This window comes from Cucurbita maxima, unplaced genomic scaffold (assembly GCF_002738345.1).
Source record: "Cucurbita maxima cultivar Rimu unplaced genomic scaffold, Cmax_1.0 Cma_Scf00038, whole genome shotgun sequence".
NCBI lineage: Eukaryota > Viridiplantae > Streptophyta > Magnoliopsida > Cucurbitales > Cucurbitaceae > Cucurbita > Cucurbita maxima.
Genome location: NW_019272054.1, coordinates 58026 through 73512, shown reverse-complemented (window position 1 = coordinate 73512; position 15487 = coordinate 58026). Strand labels below are relative to the sequence as shown.

The following is a 15487-nucleotide window of genomic DNA, read 5'->3' as shown; positions in this document are numbered from 1 at the left end:
AGAATTATATAGAAATTCTACCCAACGGGTAAGTTTAACTATTGAATTTTTAAATTATTCCAAAAATTAATTAAAAAATAAAATAAAATAAAGATTTTCCCATTTACGACTAAAAATGGACTTAAAGATTTTCCAATTTAATATTTTTGGTGGTACACTTTTTTTTTGAATAATTATTTTGTAAACTTTTTTTTAGAATAATTATTTTGCATGAAATAAAATTGAAATATATAAATACTGGGAATATAAATGGAGGGGCAAAAAAAAAAAGAAGTTTATATGACGTCATTAATTTGCAAATTGGGCGGCTTTGAAAATTATTTTTTTCCTATAATTTTAATATTTTTAGAAGATTGCGTGTGAAATTATTTATTTTTTAATTCCAAGCATCCTAACCTGACTACGTTGTTTTATTATGGAAATTTAGGGGAAAATTAAAGGATAATTTGTAGAATTTATTATTTTGTTAATATAAAAATTATAAATATATTGGAAAGAAAAGATGTCAGTGGTTGAAATGGGTGTTGTCTACGTGGAGGCACGTGAAGTCTTCATGGCAAGAAATTTGATGGGCCGCGCGTAAAGCCCACAACGTGTCCCTTGGCGCCAAACTGATCGGTCATTCGTCCTCCTTCTTCGGATCTAAATCTCTCTCCTCTGTTCTTCTTCTTCTTCCTTCAATTCCTTCCTCTCCCACTGCGATTCTGATCTCTCTCTCTCAGGTGAATTCTTCTCCTTTCTACTGCTACATTTTGAATTTCTGCTCTCATTTCTCTTCTCTTCCGTGTTCCCTTCGCTTTTCTTTTTGTTTCTTACAACCTCTTCATATTTGTTTTCTTGACTTGTATCGTCTCCACCTCATCTGACTCAATCCATTGCTTTTCCAGGTTTTCTTATTGCTAAATTGTTAATGTCTTTTGTATCGTTTCTTGCGGATGTTTTGTTAGTTTGGTAGACTTTTCGGCATTAGTATTGTTCGCCGGAAAATATATTGATCACCACAGGATGATATTTGATTTTGAAACTATTGTTCTCTGTCTCTACAATTTTGGTTCATGTTGTTGAGGATGTTAAGGATATTTAGTAATAAATTATAGTTTACCATATATACTATATTTGATATTTTATTATAAGGCAAATATCTAATATTTGCTTTATTATTATAGGTATCTTTCCATTTATTGTTATTTCCATTTATTACTATTTCCATATCCTTGTAATTCATTTGATTATAAATAAGATAACTTTCACACCATTTAGGTGGTGTGGTGGATTAATCAAACATTCACATGGTATCAGAGCCCTCTCGGTTTAACAACCCCGATCCTTTCTTTTCAATGGCTTTTGAATTCTCTAATCTTCTTCTCCACCACCCCTGCTGGTTTTGACGCCGCAGGGGCAGTCTTCATGGCTGCCGTAGTCGGAGCCGATTGATTAGCTCCACCCTATTGACCTCCAAATCACCTTTCGTCATACTTTGTACATACAACCTCACCTTTTCCAACCCAATCGGTTTTCCCCTTGGCCAATATAGTCTCTCTCATTTTCTTCCCAATCAACCTTCATCCTTCACATAAACCCTAACCTAAACCTATCAACCTTTTGCAGAGATTTACCTTCGGAATCTGGGTGCCGCACTGGCCTATTTGCCAACCAAGTTGCCGCTGCCCTTCCTGCCAAAATTGGCTTCTTCGCCCGATGAGGCGACTCTTTCGACTGCCCTTCTCGCCAAAATTGGCTCCTTCGCCCAATGTGGCGACTCTTCCGGCTTCAACATTGTCTTTGTCCCTTGCTCTAGGTTTCCCCTTCTACTTCTTGGGGTTAGAAATATTCTCACCAGAGCCAAGGCAGAATCGTCGCTAAGCGACAATCCCTCTTCATGGGTTAGACATATTCTCGCAGAAGCCAAGGCAGCATCGCCGCTGAGCGGCGATCCCTCTGCAATTTTTGATGGCCAAGAACCGGGTTGTTAGCATCTTCATGAAAAGTGTTTCTCAACCTTTTTGAATTTTTCAGATTCAAGCTTCACGTTCGTTTAAATCCGACGCTTACCTTGCGGTGGGGTGTTAAGGATATTTAGTAATAAATTATAGTTTACCATATATACTATATTTGATATTTTATTATAAGGCAAATAAATATTTGCCTTATTATAGGTATCTTTCCATTTATTGTTATTTCCATTTATTACTATTTCCATATCCTTGTAATTCATTTGATTATAAATAAGATAACTTTCACACCATTTAGGTGGTGTGGTGGATTAATCAAACATTCACAGAGGAAAACGGTGCATTTTTCTTATGCAGTACATATTTTGTTTACGTTGCCATCCAATTGCATCTTTGAATTTTTAGAACAGAATAAATCTGAGAATTGTTCTAAATCTGTGCATTTGTAATTTGCAATGAAGTTATGGCGTCTTCATATAGACCTGAGATCGTAGAAAGGGGTGATAAAGACAAAGACAAGAAGGAAGGTGAAAATGAAGAGAAGGGTGGATTCCTTAACAAAGTGAAAGGTTTTATGCATGACGTTGGCGAGAAGATTGAAGAAAAGATGAGTTTCGGGAAGCCGATTGCCGATGTCACTGGGATTCATATTATCTCGATCAATCTTGAGAAGGCTGAGATTGTCGTTGATGTTCTGGTTAAAAACCCTAATCCTGTTCCCATTCCTCTAATTGACATTAACTATTTGATAGAGAGTGATGGCAGGAAACTGATCTCTGGTTTGATTCCTGATGCTGGAACAATTCATGCTCATGGAGAGGAGACTGTCAAAATTCCTCTGAAGTTGGTTTATGATGATATAAAGAACACATATCATGACATTAAACCTGGCAGTATCATTCCTTACAGGGTCAAGGTTGATCTAATTGTGGATGTGCCTGTTTTTGGGAGACTGACATTGCCACTTGAGAAAACTGGAGAGATCCCTATTCCTTACAAGCCCGACGTCAGTATTGAGAAGATACATTTCCAGAGATTTTCATTTGAAGAAACTGTTGCCATTCTCCATTTGAAATTGGAAAATAAGAATGACTTTGAGTTGGGATTGAAGGACCTCGACTGTGAAGTTTGGCTCTCTGATATTAGTATTGGACGCTCGGATCTCTCCAAATTTACACCCATTGATAAAAATGGGATCAGCTACGTCGACTTACCAATCACTTTTAGGCCTAAGGACTTCGGTTCGGCACTTTGGGAAATGATTAGAGGAAGAGGTACTGGCTACACCATAAAAGGGAATATTCGTGTCAACACACCTTTCGGTGAGATGAAGTTGCCCATCATTAAAGTGGGCGGTACCACTCGCCTCAAGAAGAATAGGGAGGATGGTAGTGACGAGGATGAGAACTAGGTATGCGACATCTCCTTCTCTGTTATTACTACTGCTATGCGCAACTTGATTCAAAATAGAAATTCTTGAAACTTCACACTGCTCATGGAGAAAGCATATAAAATCTGAAATCACGACAGTTACTGGATGGACAAGTTCATCCATTCATATTCTTACACAAATAAGTTAGTTAATTAGAGGGGCCTGCCTCCTTTCCTAGTTTGTTCAGTTTCGAATCAAAGGAGGTCATTCTTCCATAAGGTGTATAGGCTATATTAGAACTAGCTCCTGATAGCTGATAGGGACGTCAATCAGAGGAAGTGAAAAAAAGTTCAGAGGGTCAATATGTTAGTTACTTGAAGGGTTCAGATAATGTGACTGTTAGGGATGAGCAAGACTAGAACTTTTTAGAGGCTAGAACGATGTACCGGATAGTTTACACGTTCGAAAATGTATTTTGAACCAGCATCTAACTGTTATTATGGGTTAGTCCACATTTTTCGAGCGAGAATGTACATATAACAGCCATGAGGATCTAAGTGAGGACTTTTGTTAGTATTGACTAGTGAAAGTAGAGGTTATGAATGAATCAAGGTGAATTCTTCTGCATAATGTTTGTTTCTCTGTCTGTGGAGACGTTTATGCTTGTCTGATATAGAGGTAATTGATTTTGTGGGTGCAGGAGTAAATAAAAGAGCACCATCTGGAGGAAGAGTGGACGTTTTTTTTTTCTTTCTTATAAAAAGAAGTATGATGTCCTTCCATAGACATTCCAAGGGATTGTTGACTGAACTCTTTTGTCACTTAATTGTCATGGTCACTATGTAAGAGGCGTTTCCTTTTGTTTTAAACTACTTAGTTTTGGCACTAACTTTGGATGGTGAATTTGTTGCTTTTGGAAGAGAATGAAAGTGTTGAAATAGCTAATGTTAGCATTAGGCGCCTTTCGCTTCACCTAGCTTCAGTGTAGAATTTTAAAGTCCATTGTGCCTATAAGGTTTGACATCGACATATTTGACATGACACAAGATAATTTGGCGTTTTTATTATATTATAGAAAAATATTCACTCAAGTGCAAGGTTATAAATTTTATCATTAACAAGTTTGATATAGCATAAGGGATGATGAATTGATGTTTTCGGATGAAATGTAACAAAATATTAACGAAATTTTACTAGTGTAAGCATACTATTAACCATAAGAATTTTAAACTTATTTTAATCATATCTTAGAAATATTTCAAAATTACTTACATGAATGATGTATCACAAATTATCAAAGTCTAATTATCAAAGTCTAAATTTCAAGTAAAAGAAGGGGAAGAATTAACTCGATAAATGTACAATTTTCAATAATGAAGCTTGAAACATGTATATTAAAGTAATAATAATAGGAGTGGCTACAGAAAAAGGGATGATGAATGTATTTTACTTCTCTGTCTGCATTTAGTCAACTCAAAATCTCTCCCATTTTCCACAAGAAAAATGATCATCTCTAAATACGTATGGCTCGTGAATACAATACACCACATGTACAATACACCACATGTCTTTTATCTTTCGATATACGCTCTTAGATTCATTCACTCAAACAGATACAAACTATGTTGCAGAAGTCAGGGCCAAGCCAAACGCAATGAGGAAAAGTGACACAAACGAGTGCCAAAGGCTTATGAAACTATGTTGCAGAAGTCAGGGCCAAGCCAAACGCAATGAGGAAAAGTGACACAAACGAGTGCCAAAGGCTTATGTACACTCACATTCGAAATGCTCTTCTCAACAATTAAGATATCAACAATTCACAATCTGCCGTAGGACCTTGAGTGGCACTAAGCTTGTGAATACAGAGCAGCGTTGCTTGGCACCGCTATTGAACGTGCTTCAAGTTGGCTATACCGAAATTTTAAACGCATCTTCACTTGACCTGACAATATTGAAATTTGAGAAACTAGTAAGATGTACTTCAGGTACACGATCAAAATAGAACTCGTAACCTCTAACACGTACAATTTGATTTGTGGTTATAGGAAGGGCTTTTGTCATACCATTCCAGCAATCAGTAAAGTGAAACACTCAAGAGGATCACAAGGTCATGACAGTCATCTTTTCTCCCATAAGCAATTGAGACTGGTTTGACATCCATATCTACACTATGGCTAAACAACCTATATGTTTGAAGCTTGCTAAAACCTTAGTTCTAAACCATATTAGGTTCTTGGAAGGATTTGCTCGTCATTCCCTTATTCCACCCAAATGCATAACTAAATCTTGGCCTCCAAATTTCTTCACATGTTTGATGATACTTTCAGCATAGTGAGGTTTCAAACGAATCCCTTTTTGAAGCATCAACCTTGCAAGTTTTGCAGCGTCCACAGAGTGGTCATGCTCACAAAGTCCAACTAAAAGAAGAGAATAAATATCAGAATCAATGGAAGATAAATATCCATTCCTATTGACTTCGTTGCATAAGTTAAAACCATCGACCACTCGCTCCTCTAAGCACAATTCCTTGATCATGAGAGTACAAGCCACGCCATCGGGCTTCACCCCATTGGCTAACATGTTTCTAAATAGCTCCTCTGCCTCGGCAATCCTTTTCATCTTAATCAAGGATATTACAAGTGAGCTATAGCAATCACCATAGGAAGCACCACCTCTTGCAGCAACTCTATCAATCAACTTATAAGCCTCCTCCATGTGACCATCTTTACAAAATTCCTTTACTAACGCGCTAACTGTGACACGATTTGGAGAACAACCAGAGTCTTCCATTCTGTCCAATATCTTCAATGCCTCCAGAGGCTGGCCTACTTCACATAGACTCTGGATTATGGAAGTGTACGTGACAGTATTTGGACCGCAATTTCCCCCTTGTTTTTCCATCTCTTCCAACAATTCCATTAGCTTTTCCAGATCCCCATGCCGACTGGCACCATTAAGTAGCACGGAGTAAGCCACTGTATTGGGTGCACATCCATTTTCCTTCATAACCTTAAATAATCCATAAGCATCCTCCAGACGACCCACATCACAGAATCCTTTGAGCATGGCAATATAAGTGATCATATTAGGATCAATATCAACTGAATCCATCTCTTTTAACAACTCCATCGCCTTATCCATCTCCCCCTTCTCAGTAAATAACCTTATGACCAGATTATACATTGTAGTATCAGCACGCAAATGAAATTCAGCCATTTTCCCTAATATCGACAAAGCCTCTTTGGCAAGCTTACCTTCTTTACACAAGTTTAAGATAACCTTAAACATCCCAATATCTAAAAGGCAACCCTCCCTCCTATAATCTTCAATAACATTAAAAAGCAAACATGGACTTCGATTAAGTCCAATCAGTTCACAAGCTCTAGCGTACATAAAAGAACTATGCCTATAATTAGGCTGTCGACCAGCCCATATAAAAAATCTAAGACCCATTGGGGACAGTTCGAAAGAACATTTATGCAATACTTGGTTGACACATCTGGAATCCAACTTGGTCCTTACAGTAGCAAGGGTTTTCTCCACATTACCATTGTTTTTCTGCAGATGGTCATAAAATAAATCGGCAGAAGAGACTGTACTTAACTGCAAGGTAGATAAGGTGGAGATCTTGAATCGAAATGATGATGGTCGGGGGTAAAAGATTCGAAAGAGAGCCATCGATAGGGTAATTTCACGGCAACAAAATGCTTTATTTCACGAAGCGCAGCTGCAAACGATTAAGATGAAATAAGTAAGCATAATAACTTTTAGAAAATTCTTATATTTACCGAAAACAGAGTACAAAAATCGCAAATGACCTAGGATTGGAATCCGGTTCGATTTGGTTTGAATTCATTGATAGTTGCCGACGAAAGCACAAGTATGCAACGGACAGCAGAGGCCGATGGTGGCGTGCGAAGGGCAGACGGCAAGATAATTTGTGACAGGCCGCAAGGCATCGGGGGCGGACGGCCTGGACAGAACGAAATAGCCGCGGCGGCGAGGTGGAGGAATCTTTTATTCTCGGAAAAATCTTTTGATTTTTTGACGCCTGAAATTCTGTATTTACCTTAGCTTAAGTATTTTTTAGACTTGTATTAAAGATATTATTTTTAATTTAGGGTGTTTTATAGGGTCCAAGATGGGCCGAGGTGCAGCCCAAGTGAAAGAGCCCAAAGTCAGCTCAGCGACAACTCATTCGAAGTCGAAGCTCACCAGAAACGAAGCAGCTACAATACCGAATCCTTATTCCCCCATTGACGTTGATTTAACCCAGTTTTTATATACTGGGAAGCTGATGGCCTACGCAATTACAATCAATTCTTAATCCCTCGTGCTTGAAGCCGCACAATTTTGTGAAATTGGAAACCCAATTGATAGGGAATATCTACTTTGATTGCTTGCTTGGAGGCTGTTGCGCTGAATAGAGGATGCTGGATTCTAACGCCTTCAGAAGGTTTTTTTTCTTTTTTTTCCTTTTTTTCCTGACGATTTCTCTCATGTTTCGGCTAATTGGATTTTTCTCCATCTCTCTGATCTTCTTTTTCGTTTCTCCCTGTTCTATTTTCTGCAATTTCTAATAGGTTTGTTTGCTTTCGGTTGTGTGTTCATGACTTCGCAGTTTTATGTTGGAGCCAATTCGTCTTACTCACTCTAGCGAATTCTCCAATGTTTTGACTGGAGATATCCTGTTATCAGCTGTCATCGTTAACTTTTTCATGTGCACGGGACTTTGAAAATTTGAAATCATTTTGGTAAAACTTGAAACATGTTTTAATCAATCATGCTCTTGCTAAACGCATTTCAGTTCTGTATATATATTCAAAGCGATTGAATGCAGCCATCTCTAAAGGTGAGCTCTTATTCTGTCTTAATTAAAATGAAAGTTGAGCATTTAACAGTTTATTATTCATCAAGTTTGATGCCTCAATTTGGACGAATTTTTTTAAGAACTTGTGTAATTATCCTGTTGGTCTTATTCTTTTCCGTTGGAGCTATTTTCTGTTATGTTAGCTCTTTAAAAAGTTTCAAGGCTACAGAACCAAAACGGCATGGCACTCATGTTGATCATTCATTTCGTGTAGAATGTTTTAAGGAGAGATGAAATGAAGTACGAATTACATTCATCCTTGTTTTCTTAGTCACTGATACACACTATTATGACTGGAATCTGTAATTTTTTGTGATAACATCCCCCTGCCCATGGTTTCTTACATGAGTCCTCTTGTACTGTATTTTCATTCCATGTGCTTTCTTTTTCTAGAACTCGCCTTTTTTTGGGCCTATAAAAAGCTCGCCCTTTAATTTTTTCTTATCTCTATATTAACTTTGACTTGTGGAATTTTCTTGAAATAACTTCGTATCTAGTCATTGTTTTCACTTTGTTGGCTAGGCAATGAAGGGTTTTCATGGGAAGGGGGAAAGATCTGAATTCAACATGCTCTTCTGAAAGTACAACTGATACTATAGATAGAACTCAGCAATCTGTTTGTCCAGAGTTAGGGTCTAAAAATCACGTATCCTCCAAAGCCTCCGTATGGTCAAGCTTCCTCACATCTACTTTAACAATCTTTGAACATCACAAAGAGCCCTCTGTTAGTGAAATAGAAGACATTTCATTCTCGACAAAATGTCTGGACAACTGTAAGAAAAGTTATGACTAGTGGCTCAATGAGAAGACTTCAGGAGCGCATATTGGGTTCTCACAGGAGTGGTGTCTATAGCTCCGGCGGTGATATATGGCTTCTTGGTGTGTGCCATAAAATTTCCCAGGATCAGGCTCCTGATGATGTTACTAGCAATGGTGCAGCAGGATTCGAGCTAGATTTTTCATCTAGAATTTTGATTACCTATCGTAAAGGTTTCATGAAATATGCTCTCTTTTAGTTATACTTGTATCACAAGGCATATGTTTCCTGGACAACTTGCAGTTAACTTTTTTGTCTCTCCACTTATAGGTTTCAATGTTATTCAAGACTCAAAATACACCAGTGATGTAAATTGGGGCTGCATGCTAAGAAGCAGTCAAATGCTTGTTGCTCAGGTAGACAAATTCATACTCTAGCCATTGCTGTTCTCACTCTCGGTTCTGATGATTTTTATTTTTATTTTTATTTATGCATTTGTACTAACCATACTTTGGTTATGAGGGTTTCCAAAAAGGTATTTTGTTATTTCCTTTTATTAATCTCCGTATTATTTACAGGCATTACTTTTTCATAGATTAGGAAGATCTTGGAGAAAGACTTCGCGGAAGGTATGGATGTATGGTGACGATACTGAAAGATTTGCTGAAAGATTTGTTTGACTTACTGATGTATTTCCTAAACAATTAGCATTAAAAGTAATTGTCTTTAATTGGCAGCCATTGGATAAAGAATATGTTGAAGTCTTGCACCTTTTTGGTGACTCGGAGAAATCAGCATTTTCAGTCCATAATCTTCTTCAGGCAGGAAGGGCCTATGACCTTGCTGCTGGGTCATGGGTGGGACCTTATGCGATGTGTAGGTCATGGGAGAATCTTGTCCGCTTAAAGAGGGAGACCCCTAATCTCCAAGACCAGCAACTTCCAATGGCCATTTACATTGTTTCTGGAGACGAAGACGGAGAGAGAGGTGGTGCTCCAGTTTTATACATTGATGATGCCTCAAGACATTGTTTTGAGTTTTCAAAAGGCCAACTTGATTGGACCCCCATTCTTTTATTAGTTCCTTTGGTTCTTGGACTTGAAAAAATCAATCCAAGGTATGTTACAGTTGTTTACTGGCTTGTATATTTTTTCATACTTTGGGCTTAACTCTCATTTTAATAACAGCGAAATAGGATTCTCATACGAGAAGTAGTACGTTTATAGGCCATAGTTTTTCCCTAATAATTGGTTTTGCATCTTCATGCCTGAGCAGTTTTATTGAAAATTAAAAGTTTCGGTAAGAAGCAAATTTTGGCACCTAGGTTTAGAATTGTTGCTGTATCAAACTCTTTTAAGTCTAGCATTGCTTCATGGTGTGAGGATTTTTGGGGAAGGGTAGGGGAAGGTTGTACTTTATGTCTATTGTTAAATTGGATTCTTTAAAAAGAAAGTTGGAAAAACGAAATGTGAAGATGTCAGGTTGGAGGATTTGTTGCTTATGGATGTGGCTAATTGGAGGATAAAATCGAACTTTAAATGGGAAATGTAGCTCTGATACTACATTTGGAAGTGTGGCTTTAACTAGGAGCCTTCTCAGTTCCTTGGGATCCTTTCTCATACTAACCAAAGTTCTCTTTATGTTCAATTTATAAGCCATAATAACAAAAATGCCAATGGCTATTTACTTCATTGCCCCAGGCCCTAGAAACCATTGCTTGATTGGCTTATCAATTTCCGAATACCGTTAGTCTTAGTAGAGATCTTGAAATCTTTATTTATGTTGTGATCTTTTACTGATTGTCATAAAGAGGTACATGTATGTTTACTAGCTTGTTTGCTAAAATATAGCAGCCTCACTTGACTATTCTGGAGACCTACATGTTATTTCTGTAGTTTGACTGGTAGAAATTGGAGCTTAGAAATTTATGCTCAACATACTTATTCAACTTGTGAAGGTACATCCTATCATTGAAAACGACATTTACCTTTCCTCAAAGCCTCGGGATCTTGGGAGGGAAGCCCAGTGTTTCAACATACATTGTGGGTGTTCAAGATGAAAATGCCTTTTATCTTGATCCACATGAAGTTCAGCAGGTACATTAATTTCCTTGGAGATCCTTTTTTAAGAAAATCTAAATTATCCTTTCTTTTGTATGTGTCTGACGTGTGATATCATTATGGTGATTGTAATAGATAGGTGGTGTTTCATTGGGGGATTCCATGAGAGTGAAAGAAGTTAAGCCTCTTCTTGTGAGGGTGGAACAAAAGAGGTTTGTGTTGAAAGTGAGCTAGTTTGGAAAGGAGTGGAGTTCAAAGAGTTAGTAAGGCCAAGTTCTCAAAAATTACGTTGAATTTGGGGATAGTGGTGTGGGTAAGCTATTGCCTTGAGAGTCTTGTCCAAAGATCGAGTGACCTTCTTTTCTTCGGAAGATGATGAGCACCTGAGGCATTGTGTTGGGTACAAGTGGTTTTGAATGTGAGAGGAACTTGGTTTGTTGTTGCAATGGAATTATCTCTTTTTGTACCACAAGGTAGAGGGGCATGGGATTCTTTTTGAGATGCGCCAAATATCATTCTCCTAAAAGCGCTTGGTTTAACTAAGATTGAAAGAGTCGAGCCTCCTCCAAAATTAGAGTCATCCTTTGTGAAGGTGCTCAAAGATGGCTTAACGTGTCAGAAGTGTTTTGGTGATGAAGGAGAAGGCGACTGATTCTAGGGAGGAAATTGATACCGAGTGATGAAGTTATTCGGTGAAGACTTAAGTGTTTAAGGGGTTTGCAGGAATTTGCCAGTAATCCTATGTGAAGAGGCTCTTCTAAGGAATTGTTTGACTTTAGATGTGGGATGGTTCAAGATTGTGCTATTAGTTTCCAGCATGGGACGAAGTGTTGGTGGCCGAAACTCACCGATTCGTGTTAGAGAAAGGGTGGGTTAGAGTATTAGATGTCCCTTGCTCGAGAGGAACAATGGGATTTTTAAAGGGTTGGAGAGTTCGTGTGATGAAGTTTGGGAGGTGGTGAGATTCAATGCTCCATTGTAGGCATGTGGACTCAGCTAATAAATTGATAAAACGTAATGAATACTATAATGTCTTATCCTGTCTCTCTCCAGGATAATTTAATGTGACATATTTGTAAATAAATCTAAGTTATCATAATGACCGTCTAACAATGTTTCCATTTTAGGTAGTTAATATTGATAAGGATGACCTAGAGGCAGATACTTCCTCTTATCACTGCAAGTGAGTTTTTCCATACCATAAATGTCTCGTGGTTTACTGTTGTTCGCTTTGTTTCTTATATATTAATGCATTGTTTTCTTTAGTGTTATCCGGCACATCCCCTTAGAATCCATGGATCCTTCTCTAGCAATTGGATTTTATTGTCGAGACAAAGGTTTGCACTCTAGCTTCATAATTGTGGATAACAACTTGATTGATGCTTCCTGATTCTTTTGAAATTTTTTTCTGGTGCCAGATGATTTCGATGATTTCTGTTATCGGGCATCGAAGTTGGCAGACGAGTCGGATGGAGCTCCATTGTTTACAGTTGCTGAAACACATTCCACGAATTCAGGGAGACACGGCAATGCATTGGATAACTGTAGTAGGTTAGTGAAGGACGATACTGATGGCGTGGTGCACATGCCGAATGAAGAGGAGGCACATGAGGACGACTGGCAATTTCTTTGATGAAAATAGAACCTGTTTGGGAATCTGGGAAAGGGATGGTATCCTTCCTTGATTATTGCTCCAGGCTTGCTTCCCAAGTTCCCGAGCTTTGTTGGTAATAGGATTGAAATGGGGGGAGATGCCCAAAATATGTCAAATGCTTTAGTTTCTTTAGTGTTACTTTTGCAAAGGTGTTGAGTTATTTGGATCTTTATTTGTTGAATTGTTTATTCTTGGTCCGCTTTCGTCATTAGTTATACATTCGTGTGTATGTATAATAATGAGGTTCAATTCAAATTCATAAATGAATTATCAATGCTCCGATTCTTCCACTGCAAATTCTGTATGTTGTCTCGTGAAGAATTGGGAATGATGATTGAAGTTATAGGCTTCTTATATGTTGCTAATGCTTGAAATCATTTGAACGCTTGGTTGTACAGTGTTTTGGTAGTTGGAATCTCTTAATACCTATATTAGTTATGCTGAAGTTAAGTAGGTTACTACACTCATTTGTTAACATTTCTCAACATGACTGATAAACGGAAAAAAGTTCTAAAACTCATCTTATATGGAGAAATTTTCAGCTTCGTCTCCCCTTCAACCAATGTGTGATCTCACAATCCACCCCCTTTCAATCAATGTGGGATCTCACAATTCACCTCCTTCGAAGCTCAGCATTCTCACCCCCCTCCCCATCAACCAATGTGGGATCTTACAATCCACCCCCTTCGAAGCTCAGCATTCTCACCAGCACTCAATCCTCTCTCTAATCAATGTGGGGTCTCACAATTCACCCCCTTCGAGGTCTAACGTCCTCATTGACACACCGCTCAGTATTTGGCTCTAATACCATTTGTAACAGCTCAAGCCCACCGCTAGCAAATATTCTCTCTTTGAGCTTTCCCTTCCAAACTTCCCCTCAAGATTTAAAAACGCGTCTGCTAGAGAGAGGTTTTCACACCCTTACAAATAATGTTTCATTCCCCTCTCTAATCGATGTAAGGTCTCACAAAAAGTCATGTATGTTCATGTCACAAAAAGTCATGTATGTTCATGTCAAGAAATGAAAACGCCTCAGTGGGAGGGTTATAAAATAGTCTAATTGTTACCAAACATGGGTTTAACTAAAACCTAAGTCTTCATAACTAATGATGACATCACGGACCTATTGACATTTTAAGAAGCAATAAATAAAATTGACTAGAACGAATAAATTAAAGTCATCAACCTCAAAATGGAGAGTAAGCATATTCTAACACAATCTGGGAACCTATTAGATCCTTGTAATGTGGTAAATCCATAAATTGCAATGGATTTACAAAAGGAAAAGAAAAAAAAAGGTACGTAAATTCAATACTTGGAAGTGTATTGAAGGTTTAAAATTTGATTCGTAAATCAACTCTGATTCTTCAATTAACACAAACTCAAAACTGGTAGTCAGGTTTCTATATCACATCTTCAGATAAAGCTTACATGATAACTAACATTTTTACCTGTAATCAAGTGTGGCATTGTTCCAATCATTTAAAAAGAATGCAATGCGAAGATGGAGATTTTGAAGCAATCAGTGCATCAACACATTATAATCAGTCCATTAAAACCAAAAATAAACCAAAGGGGACCAAATCAAATCACTTTTTCACAAGGAAAATACAGGCACATCTCTAAGTTTTAGTTTTTGGTAGATAGTAGAGAATGAAAAAAGAGAAGCAGGAATTACAATGCAGTCCAAGGCTTGTTCATTCTTCTGCAGCACTAGCAGCACTCAAATCCACACTCAGGTCCACAGCCTGAAAACAAACCACCATCTTTCATTACCACTTTCGCCACCAACACATTACGCTATATAATATATAAATCAAGCCCACCAAGCCCGACTATTGCAAATTTTAAGACTTCTTAAACTCCAATTCATGAAATTTACTACGTCACTATGAACCCCTTGTTTAAGGGAAAGTCTACCTTTACATGAAAGAATGATGCATCAGATGGATATGGGTCAAGGCAAAATATTCTAACCATAAATGAACTATGAATTTATTTTTCTTTCCTTAATATTTGTGACTACTCCGACTATCCTCAACTATTCTCACCAGACAACCAACTAACCCTACTGTATCTAGTTGTCAAAATAACTCGTAGAATATTAAATCCTAGGTAGATGCCTACCATGGCCTGAACCTACATACCACTTTATTGTAAAAGACACCCGCTTGTATAATTCAAAACAAGATTGAGTCACTATATAATCTTCTTCTCTATAACCAAAATGTTCAAATCTAAAGTTATACAATGGTTAGGAAAAACGATCCTCACCTTGCCAGTTATCATTGTATACATGTTGAGCACATCAATGACAGTTGACTCGAAATGTGTTGTAGCATCATAACTCTGTTGAAGTGAGAAAGTGGCAATTATGGTACACGAAATGAATTAATTCAATACACAGAGCACAAGCACACGTGGGCAGAGGAAGAAGGGCATGTGAAAAAGCTTTCAATGTGAACATACCATGGATATAAAGCAATTGTCCAGAGTTGGTTCATTGACTGGCTCGTATCTGTCATATGTATCAAAAAATATCTCATCAACGGCCCCAAGCAGGTCAATTCCTGGCTTCAGTTCTGCCTCTGGATGATCAGTCTCAGCTTCTGTGGTAACAAAAGCAATAAACTTGCCTCTTGGAGCAACATTGTGAGAGTATGAGCAACAGAAAACATACCTGCCGAACACACCAAGGATAAAAAAATGTTTAAGAAAAGGGTGAAGATCCGGAGAAAATAAACAGATGAGGACACTAATACTTCTTCAGTTCTACTTGTTGGATTTTCTTTTTTCTTTCTGTTTTTTTTTTTTTTTCTTTT

At 37.7% G+C, this 15487-nt stretch overlaps 4 protein-coding genes across 7 annotated transcripts in view; 2 read left to right on the top strand and 2 right to left on the bottom strand.

Moving 5' to 3' along the window:
• The first annotated feature begins 652 nt into the window (after positions 1-652).
• On the top strand, positions 653-4296 carry LOC111468955. The gene is made up of 3 exons (XM_023114124.1): positions 653-722; positions 2414-3363; positions 4025-4296. The coding sequence occupies exon 2, from the start codon at positions 2416-2418 to the stop codon at positions 3361-3363; it is 948 nt and encodes a 315-aa protein (XP_022969892.1). The 5' UTR covers positions 653-722; positions 2414-2415; the 3' UTR covers positions 4025-4296.
• A 449-nt stretch (positions 4297-4745) lies between these two features.
• Positions 4746-7372, bottom strand: LOC111468919 (pentatricopeptide repeat-containing protein At5g47360). 3 transcript variants are annotated; one of them, XR_002714800.1, is made up of 3 exons: positions 7143-7372; positions 5350-7051; positions 4746-5266 (listed from the first exon to the last, which is right to left on the bottom strand). XR_002714800.1 is itself a non-coding variant. In XM_023114067.1 (2 exons), exon 2 carries the CDS (start codon positions 7000-7002, stop codon positions 5575-5577), a length of 1428 nt encoding a protein of 475 aa, XP_022969835.1. In that variant the 5' UTR covers positions 7003-7051; positions 7143-7372; the 3' UTR covers positions 4746-5574. The 3 variants fall into 3 exon arrangements, 1 of the variants encoding a protein (XP_022969835.1); XR_002714799.1 differs by having other exon boundaries at positions 5388-7051; XM_023114067.1 differs by having other exon boundaries at positions 4746-7051.
• Positions 7373-7489: 117 nt separating this feature from the next.
• LOC111468918 (cysteine protease ATG4-like) lies at positions 7490-12955 on the top strand. Of its 2 annotated transcripts, none has more exons than XM_023114066.1 (9): positions 7490-7780; positions 8717-9184; positions 9282-9367; positions 9530-9580; positions 9689-10068; positions 10909-11047; positions 12139-12194; positions 12278-12348; positions 12430-12955. In XM_023114066.1, the coding sequence occupies exons 2-9, from the start codon at positions 8980-8982 to the stop codon at positions 12642-12644; spliced, it is 1203 nt and encodes a 400-aa protein (XP_022969834.1). In that variant the 5' UTR covers positions 7490-7780; positions 8717-8979; the 3' UTR covers positions 12645-12955. The 2 variants fall into 2 exon arrangements, with proteins under 2 accessions (XP_022969834.1, XP_022969833.1); XM_023114065.1 differs by lacking the exon at positions 7490-7780 and adding an exon at positions 7955-8176.
• A 1225-nt stretch (positions 12956-14180) lies between these two features.
• Positions 14181-15487, bottom strand: part of LOC111468970 (guanosine nucleotide diphosphate dissociation inhibitor 2) — a 5717-nt gene continuing 4410 nt past the window's right edge. The window contains exons 11-13 of the mRNA XM_023114149.1: positions 15135-15345; positions 14940-15014; positions 14181-14413 (exon numbers count right to left, since the gene is read on the bottom strand). Of these exons, the coding sequence (XP_022969917.1) occupies positions 14363-14413; positions 14940-15014; positions 15135-15345 (337 nt within the window). The 3' untranslated portion in view covers positions 14181-14362. The remainder of the gene's footprint in view (positions 14414-14939; positions 15015-15134; positions 15346-15487) is intronic.

Excerpts from the sequence above, each read along its gene's own strand:
- LOC111468918 (XM_023114066.1), top strand. The coding sequence starts at position 8,980 with ATGACTAGTGGCTCAATGAGAAGACTTCAGGAGCGCATATTGGGTTCT. Across the intron at positions 9,368-9,529 it reads GTCAAATGCTTGTTGCTCAG|GCATTACTTTTTCATAGATT; the intron begins GTAGACAAATTC and ends TATTATTTACAG. Across the intron at positions 12,195-12,277 it reads ACTTCCTCTTATCACTGCAA|TGTTATCCGGCACATCCCCT; the intron begins GTGAGTTTTTCC and ends TGTTTTCTTTAG.
- LOC111468919 (XM_023114067.1), bottom strand. The coding sequence starts at position 7,002 with ATGGCTCTCTTTCGAATCTTTTACCCCCGACCATCATCATTTCGATTC.
- LOC111468955 (XM_023114124.1), top strand. The coding sequence starts at position 2,416 with ATGGCGTCTTCATATAGACCTGAGATCGTAGAAAGGGGTGATAAAGAC.